Genomic DNA, 9412 nt, shown 5'->3' on the forward strand with positions numbered 1-9412 from the left:
AAATCAAGCCTGCATGTACTTTCGTGTACAGCTGTACTTGCTGTCACATCATTTATCAAAACAAAACATTATTCACCAGAGCACCAAGATAAAACGTTTGTTTTTTTGCAGAATGATCAAAGAGATAGAATTGAAGAAAGACAGTAAATGAAATAAATAGTTTGGACTTACTTCCAATGGTTGAAATATTAAAATACTTTGTTTGTCTTTATTAAATGGAGAAAGGTCAAATGACCCAAGCAATCCCAAGCAATTAAGGGTCATTATATTATTTTATTATCATATAATTTACAATTTTGCAATTTACATATATATGTATATATATTATTCAGAAGCACATGAGAATGATGTAACTGTAAATGAAGAAAGATTCACACATCTATCCAAGACAGTTTGCTTCTTTATAAAATACAATAAATCAAGAGGTTATATTGTTATTAATGCATAGAAATGAGAAATTACTGTTGACAAACTCTTTCCTCACATGCCTCAGTGTATTTCTCACAATTTTGACATTTACAGCACATTTGTCATTAATCATATACACACACGCAGCAGTGCACAATGGAAATGTTGGGAATCATGCTATATATTCCCATGACTCTTTTCCCAAGCATACCAGCACTGGTTTCAGTCCATTTCAGTGACTTAAAACAATTTCACTTCCATTATCAGAGCATCACCTGACCACACATGCCGCTCCATGACATGGAATCATGTTTTGCATACTTTTGTTGTGTCTTTGCGCATGTATTCATATTCTAGAATGAACGTAGTCGATATTGGAACAGTCTCAGTTATAAAAATAAATAGCAGGAAAAGCGAGACACAAAAACACATCCATTTAAATGCCTTCCTTCCATTAGTTTTCTTGAGACTCATTCTTACATGGCAATATTTTAAAAGTAAAAACATATTTAACATATTCACCTTTTATTTAGTAAGTGTATTGTGATTTAAAAAACCCTGTCAATTTGTATAGATGAAGATAATGACACAACAAAAACAGGATGTAGCCATAAACAAAAAGAAAGTTAACTCAAGTTCAATGCAGAATCACAAACGTGAACGTGTGTCACCCGTGAAAACATCCTGTTCCAATCGCGGAGCAACGACTTATGGGTCAAAAACCCCCGCGAGGCACAACAACAGTCAGGACATCTGCACTCAGCTTCACAATCAAGATGAAACCGAACCTCCCTCTGAGATCCCACCTTCTGCTCACATTGTGAATTTTATCTCCCCAGGCTGTTTAGACACTATTCTACCAGTCAGTGATGATTTTTTTTAGATCAGAATCTTTTTGTTCCAAGTGTGGGGGCAGTCGCAGTTCAGAGGTCTGGTGTGAATCCACGAAATCTGTTAATAATTAATGCAACCCAACTGCATAAAATCGTATTATAAAATAATACATGTATTATTATTATCTATTATAGTACGATGTATTCACCGTGAATGCCTTCAGGTGCTTCTACTGTCCACTAGATGTCTCTCCACTCTGACCCCTACTCAAAAGGTCAGAGGGCGTTGCTGAAATACTGCAGTTCGCTTTCGCGTCAAGTTGCATCTCAAAAGCTAATTTTGCGCAGACACACGCAGTCCTGCAAATGTGTACTTCTTGCCATCCTTAAAACACATCATCGTTTGCGCTTCTCTGCAGAAAGAGAATTGTTCGCAGCAACACACCAATGCACCAGCAAAAGGAAAAAAAAGAAGAACAAGAAAAATTTTCAAAGGTTGAACATGCTGAGTTGACGCTTCAACTCCATCCATTAACACAAGCTTTTTCTGACTCGGTCTAAGAGTTAAAACATTTGCATGTGGACAACGTAGCCCACAATCCACCAAACCACAAAGAAAATACAATCTGTGGGAATCCAAATCACATCCACGCCGAACACCACACCTGCGAACCTGTGTGTCTTTCTCTCACTCTCTCTGTTGCGGTGACAGCCTTGGGAACTGGTCACAGCGAGACGTCCGCAAACAAGTGTCGGGGGCATAGAGTCACTCGGTTCATGTTTTCTAAAATAAGGGCACACATGGAAGACGCCCTGCAGGGGGTTTGTCCTGGTCAAGACTCAAATCAGGACACGATTTCATAAGACGGAGGAGGACGGGTTAGCGAGCGGGAGTCTGTCTATCTATCTATGTATACTGGATAAATGAAAGTATCTTATATTACGATGGGTAAAATAACAATTTCAAGGAAAATTCATTTTCATTTCAAAATACCTCAAGACTGCTTTAGTGCTCATGCCAGGTCACATTTCAAAATACAACTTTATGCCAAGTTATGTCATAGCATGGGACATTTCTTCATGTTCAGTTGTAGTGTTTGACAATGAAAGCGCAACTACTTTTACCAACTGGTTTATGAAGAAAAGTGGCCATAATGATTGTTATATAGTATAATATGCATGTATGATGTTATCAAAAGTAAAGTTATCAAAAAGCACTTCAATTTTGGATTCTTCGCGGTATTTAAAAACGAACCCTCCCTCCGAGACCTGGGTTTGTTCAGGAACAGCCGCAGCTGTCGACCACCATTGATGGGATCTTGCCGTAGATGATCTGCTCCTTGCGGTTGAAGTAGAGCATGTTGATGGGCGACATCTTCGTGGGCGTGCAGCACGGCCCCGCCGAGCCCCGCGGGTTGGCCTTGTTCACCAGGTGCGCGTGCGGGTACTGCTGTAGGTGCATGAACTCGCATTCGCCCGAGCAGTAGTTGGCCCGGTAGCGCTTGGGCGCGATGATCCAGTCCCAGCCGAACTCCTCGAAGTCGACGGTCAGCGGGTAGCGGCAGCAGCGCGTCTCCGCCGACTCCTCGTCGCAGTCGAGGCCCGAGTCGCGGCGGGATCTCTTGGGGCTTTCGAGGATCTTCACCTCGATGAATGGTTGCTGGAAAGGAAGTTAGAAACATTACTGACAAACACGGGTGATCCATTGGTGTCCTTAGATAGGTATAATGGTGTATATAAAACCAAATATGCTATATCTAATCCATCAATAAAACCAAAACATAAAGTACGGATTGGTGTGGGTCGAATGAAAGTGTCGATGCAATCTTTTTTTGGAAGGGTTTCTTCTCAGGGTCTTATCCATTTAAGAAAGACAGCCAGTCTTAAGTTTCTTTATAATATATAACAAAAGTTCTCAAGTATCGAAACAACAGTTGACAAGTATTAGACCAAAAACTCTTGACAAGCTACTATCACGAATAAATTGTCAAGTGAAAGAGGCAAAGAGAAAAATTTGCATCAATTCTTCCATGGCGACTGAATAAACTTCATCTGATGATGATGTCATCGAAAGCCCTAGATTAAAGCATCCATTGGAACTTGAGTTGTAATAAATTGGGCACTTCATTTCCATTAGCGGTGAGCTCACCAGTCCTTCCTCTCCGGGCTCTGCGGAGGTGACGGCCAGATCTTCCCCTTCGGAGTTGTAGGCGTTGATCTCGACGCCGTAGTTGGTCTCCGGTTGCCGCAGCCAGGCCTGAAGCATGGACTTGATGTCGACACTCTGCCAAGAGCCGGGGCCGGCGTCGACCTTCAGGGAGCGCACTCGGACGCGGGTGTTGTTCCCCACCCTCCGGGGCTTGAGGTGGGAGAGCTGCAGGAAGACAGCGGTGACCGCGTCGGCCGGGCGAAGGTGGACCCACAGCTTAGCGGTCAGGATGTTTTTGGGCTGGATCTTTGGACTGATGCTGAACAGGCAACAGATAGACAACTCGTCCCGGGCAATCGGATTGGCTGGAAGAAATCGATGAAAAGATCAAAATAAAATGTTAAATTGTCATTTTGGTATATGGATATTTGACGTGAATGCTCCCTACTTCCGGGCCTCTTGTAACTGTGCTGCATGTCCAACACTTTTGTCCAGAGCTGTGTGAAACTTGCTGGAGATATTAATGATCCCCTTAGGGTGAACCCTGGTTAATCTGGAGATTTCCCCATCCTTTCCTTCAGGAAACAAAACGTTATCCCTGTGTGTGTGTGTGTGTGTGTGTGTGTGTGTGTGTGTATACACACTGCACATGTCATTGTTGTCTTTATACATCTGCCACCTCTGATTAATTTACCTTGAAGTTTGATACTTGATTTTTCTTATGATACATTTTGAATATATGTGATTCTCATACTGTACAATAATCCTTAAACATAAGCCATGATGTGGGCCAAATGTGTGGTTTTAATTGCATAGTCTTGCAGAGTTTTAAAACTTCAGTTCAGGAACCTTACACAAGTAAAACTTAATTTGTTGTACTTTCTACAAAGTTGCCAAAACGACAATGAATGTTTTGTATTTATGTAACAGAAACGTTTGTCTTTTAAGCCCTTCAGTTTTAAAGATGATATTAAGGACATTCTATTCCATGTGGTATGTAAATGATGTCTTAGCTATTTTGTCTTCTGCTATATTCAGGTTGGCTACTTGGAAAAACAAACTTTACGCGCGGATGTAAGATGTAAGATGCGAAATATATGTATTTTTGGTTCGGTTTGGTTACGCATGGTAGCCATGGTGATGATGGTCGCCGTCGTGGCGCGGTCCTCGTCCTCCACCCGCGGGTCGTACTGGTCCAGGAGCTGCGTCAGCGGAGGCGCCTTCGGCAGCAGCTGGCGGATCATGTCCCGGCTGATGTTGGGCGCCTGCTCCAGCCGCAGGATGCTGAGGATCTGCGACTTGATGCTGTGCAGCCGCATCTGCTTGTTGTGCTCCCGGTAGTCGCAGGGCGAGCACTGCTCGCTGCTCTCCGCCAGCAACTTGGAGGTGTGGTTCGTCTCCACGGAGAGACCCGCGGAGGAGACGGCGGTCAGACAGAGCAAGAGGAGCATCCTGGGGGGAAGAGCTAGTCGGTGCAGTGACGCCGACTGATATGACTCCGTCCCAGGAAACCGGGACTTTATGATTGGCTGCCAGGAGGATCTTTTTTTTTGTTTTTAAGAGACTTAAAGTGGTAGCAAGAATATGTGATAGGTATTTGACTATTTAAAAGAAGCTTGATCAAAGATTTGCCAATCCGCAATGGTATGTCCTATATTTTTACAACACATATATTTGTTTCCAAGGTGCTGACACAAGTAAAGAGAGAAATGCAATACAATCAGAATAAAATTAAACAAGGTCTTTATATTTACTGTGACATTTTGAGGTAAGAATAAGGGCACATATTATGTTGCTACTTTTAGAAAAGTATCAACTTTATTGTGTTGTTGGGTTAAGGGACCAACCAACATCGTTACGTTGCCACCAGATGGCGACCCTACGTCTGCCCTGAGAATTGGTAAACTCCCCACGCTCTCCAGTGACTCTGAAGGCACCGTCACCTTTTGGCCTGAGGACAGTTTCTCCTCAACAGAAAGGACCTACTTTGACAAAAGAAGAATGAAAATGAATCTACTAATTAATTGTCCTATCAGAGAATCCATGGAGCTACCAACCCCAACCCCCAACCCATGCGCACACAATGAACGAAATTTAAAGAAAGAAGCACCTTTTTGAATAATACAGTTCAAGTAATGACTCTTGCAAATCATTGACAGTTTGTGGGACACTTTGGTGAGTTTTAGTGATCTGCTCCTCCCACCTCCCGGCAGCAGCAGGAGGAAGTTACTTCGTCCTCCAGTTTGTCAGCAGCGCTGAAGGTTGTGGAAAAAAACCTTAAACCCACCTGCTCTGAGTCCAGAGAGGAGCTGCAGCAGCACAGCAGAGGGTAAAGGATTCAAAACACTTTGAGTATTTAGATATAATATTTCATTTTTGTCCTGTACGTTGCACCGGACTCTTTCAAAACGTTGTTAAAATGTCAGGTGAAGTTACGCTGATTCGACAATTGACTGTTGTACGTTTTTCAGTTGTTTTAACATCTTATTAAAGCCTTTAAATATTCCTCTGCTGACTTTAAGTTAAATTAATCCAGATAATGTCAAGTTTTGTTTGTCCGACAAAACAAGGCACTCATTTTGTGCTTTCCTTTCAAAGAGTTTAAAAGAGATGAGGTTATTAAATGTTTTGTTACCTGGACTTGAGGTCTAGTATAACACGTGACCTTGACTGAGGCTATAAAAGTTTGTTTGTCTTGATTTTACTGTTGTTGGTTAAACAGAAGCCTGCGGGTGATGAAAACATTCTTCATTTATCCACTGGAATAATTTGAAATACATATTTGAACTATTAAAAAAAATAAATTGAATCGACTTTTCCCTTCAGTGTCTCTCCGTGAAATGGGATGCAAGGAGTCGAGATGCTGGCCTTGGTCAACACTCTCAGACAAACAGACTGAGGTCATCGCGGACAAACAAGGGGGACAGGAAACAGAAGCCTTCCTGGAGGACGTTAAGGAGACAGAATGTTCCGTCGCTCCAGAGGAGAAAGCGGACGACGGTCGTCCACCGGCTCTCCTCCCAGTCAGCAAACCGATACTGGCTTTCGCCCAGAGTATGTCGGAGGACATCGTTGCTCAGGCTCTGCAGCTCTTCTGGAAGGTGGAGATCCAGTACAAGAACCTGCCTTTCATCGACAATGACATCGACTATGTTATATGAGCTGAAGAAGAGACGTTTTTGACTGAACCCGGACTAAAGCTGCTAAAAAGAACTGTTAACCAACGAGGGAATTTTCCCAACACAACCCTGTAATGCTGAAGGAATGCAGCTTCTCTTTACAGAAACTGTCTGCAACGTGTCATCTGAGTTTTTTGTTCTGTTTGTCCAAGGTATTTCTGCTCATTTTGCGACACGTGATTATTATGTGATGCAACCAAGATAATAGCTGGTTACTGTATGTTTTTACTTTGAGGTTGCTTTTAGCAATGAAAAGTGCTCTATAAATGAAATTTATTATTATTATTATTATTATTATTATTATTATTTTACAAACGTATCCCACACAGGAGGAAGTAGTGCATTTGTTGGGGACTATTCTCAGCAGCGGATTAATTCACATTTTGCACCATGGTGAGTATTCACAGCAGCAGGATGCTGTGTGTGGAAATCATTTGAAATACCGGTGTGTGTTGTGATTAAATAGCTGATGTGTTTTAAATGGTTTCGGATGATGAGAAGTACAACACTTACTTGTGATGCTGTCAAGTGAGAAAATAGCGTGTATCGGACACCCGTTCGACAGGACGACCTTGTCACTCGAGGCGTTTACGGGCTGCAGGGGTTTCTGTGGACATGAAAACATAAGCCGGAGGTTAGGCAGGGTTAAGTCAATGTTTCCCATTCATAGCCTTTCATATCTGTTTTGGTAGCAGCAGAGATAAAGAGGACAACATTTTTTTTACTTTGGTTATTTTATTTTAACAGAGATTGACTTGACCAGAATGATGGAACAACTGCCATACTGTACTAAATGATGAATCAACTAAAATCAAAATAACACAAACAAAGGCCTGTAGCTCCACCCAACCTGGGACCTTTGACACCACAACACACAAAGCCATAGCAGGGCCGTCTCATCATACAGTACAAAGAGAAAAATATGAAATTTGTCAATCCTGGTAAATTTATTGTTGAAGAAAATATATATATATATATATATATATATATATATATATATATATATATATATATATATATATATATATATATATATATTTAAATATATAAAAGGACCAACAACTTTGTCTTTCTTGTCCTGGAGCTACTGCACACAATTCTTTTAGGATGATAGAGTTATGTAGATTTTGACCCGATTGAATATCATGGTTTTTCCCTTCAGAGGATGTAGCTAGCTTAATATGTAAATAAAGCTGTGGCATTCCCCTTTGCCCTAAAGGTAGAAATACTTAAACACCCAGAATGCACCGGGGTCATGGCCTTCCCAAGGTCCATCCCAGGCCTTCGATTATTGATAAGGCCTGACCGGAGGAACACAGACCTCTTTCTAAACAGTCTTGACAAGAACAATCTTCATAAATCCGAATTTATATTCAAAGCACAGAACTAAATCGCTAAATGTCTCACAATTCTGTGTCGCGCTGCCGTCTCAGCCAAGTAGGTCTATCTTCTGCTGCGAATGATTTTCCGGTCCAAGTCTTGATTGATGTCCCTGATTGGAGAGGGCCACCGGAACCTCAAACCACCTGTGTCCAATCCCGTACGAGCTCCCCACACATCCTGATTAACATAACTCGAAATGAAAATATTAACACTGAACTTAGAGAGGGCGGACATTTGGCCGTAACACTGCAACAAAACTCCGGTCTCCACTACAAAGCTGATTCTGATGGTTTTTCCATAGTTGTGATGAAACCTGCAGTGGAACGAAATATCCACACGAAGGCGATAAAAGACATTGGGACAGTGACTATACCCAAGTACAGGCCATGTATGAACACGTTTAGGGTGAAATCACATGAGAAAGTATCATAATCACCCTATTATCTACTATTATCATTCTTACTCTCAGTAGGTGTATTCATTAATAGCTGGGTGAATTGAAATATTCAATCAAGTGTCATTGACGAAGTTTAAGTAAGAAACACTGTCAAGATATCGCAGAAGTACATTAATATTTTTTTCCCCTTCAATGTCCCTTGCGGCGCGCCGTACAATATGAATTAAACTACAAAAGTGCATTCAATTTCAACACGAATTCACTCCAATTACACTCGAGGAGTAAATGTAATAGTTTTTTATGATTATTGAAAAAGATGGATGTGTCACTTTTCTGTAATTCCTCATCTTTCAATTTTCATATGTTTTGAATAAAAAAAAATCTACGTGTTGCGTAAACACCTGCGTGATGACGTATCGGCGTGCAACGCCTGCTGGGGGCGTGGTTAGCGGATGTAGCCGCTGAGGCTGCGGGCGGAGAGAAGCGGTGAGAAACAGTGCGGCAGACTGAGGACGACCTCCTCAATAACAGTTGTTGTTTTCGTTTTGTCAAGATAGACGGACACTCATCACTGCACGCACCGAAATTGGTAAGTGACGCTCATTTGCGGCGAATGTTAATTCAAACGAGGGTTTGACAATGCGAAGAGAGAGCGATCGGCTGCGGCTTTTGCACTGTTAGCGATAAGTTAGGGATCGGAAGCTAGTAAGTTAGTTAGCTAGTTAGTGAGTAGTAGTGTTGAGTTGACACACATTTCTGTCACAGAAGAGGAGTACGTGACACTTACGACGTGTGTGTGTGTGTGTGTGTGTGTGTGTGAGAGAGTGAGAGAGTGAGTGTGTGTGTGTGTGTGTGTGTGTGTGTGAGTGTGTGTAAACCATCCACTTCACGCACCTCAAAATTAAACACACAGATCAACATATATGTAGATATAGGTGTGTGTGTGTGTGTGTGTGTGTGTGTGTGTGTGTGTGTGTGTGTGTGTGTGTGAGTGTGTGAGTGAGTGAGTGAGTGAGTGTGAAATCAAACATCCAATACTGTATTATTACGAAAATAATGTTGC

At 41.9% G+C, this 9412-nt stretch overlaps 2 protein-coding genes and 1 long non-coding RNA gene across 9 annotated transcripts in view; 2 read left to right on the forward strand and 1 right to left on the reverse strand.

Moving 5' to 3' along the window:
• Positions 1 to 382: 382 nt before the first annotated feature.
• On the reverse strand, positions 383 to 5055 carry LOC118314213 (growth/differentiation factor 8-like). The gene is made up of 3 exons (XM_035640488.2): positions 4514 to 5055; positions 3391 to 3755; positions 383 to 2901 (listed from the first exon to the last, which is right to left on the reverse strand). The coding sequence occupies exons 1-3, from the start codon at positions 4839 to 4841 to the stop codon at positions 2521 to 2523; spliced, it is 1074 nt and encodes a 357-aa protein (XP_035496381.2). The 5' UTR covers positions 4842 to 5055; the 3' UTR covers positions 383 to 2520.
• A 270-nt stretch (positions 5056 to 5325) lies between these two features.
• Positions 5326 to 7293, forward strand: LOC124849822. The gene is made up of 2 exons (XR_007030397.1): positions 5326 to 5719; positions 6217 to 7293. It is a non-coding gene; the product is annotated as an uncharacterized LOC124849822 (long non-coding RNA).
• A 1488-nt stretch (positions 7294 to 8781) lies between these two features.
• inpp4ab (inositol polyphosphate-4-phosphatase type I Ab) overlaps positions 8782 to 9412 on the forward strand; it is a 36643-nt gene continuing 36012 nt past the window's right edge. For 6 of the 7 annotated variants that reach the window (XM_035640377.2, XM_035640367.2, XM_035640446.2 and 3 more), the window contains exon 1: positions 8782 to 8938. The gene's annotated coding sequence lies outside the window, so the exon portion shown is untranslated. The remainder of the gene's footprint in view (positions 8939 to 9412) is intronic. The other variant, XM_035640439.2, reaches the window with a different exon arrangement.

Source organism: Scophthalmus maximus, chromosome 1 (genome assembly GCF_022379125.1).
Source record: "Scophthalmus maximus strain ysfricsl-2021 chromosome 1, ASM2237912v1, whole genome shotgun sequence".
Taxonomy (NCBI): domain Eukaryota; kingdom Metazoa; phylum Chordata; class Actinopteri; order Pleuronectiformes; family Scophthalmidae; genus Scophthalmus; species Scophthalmus maximus.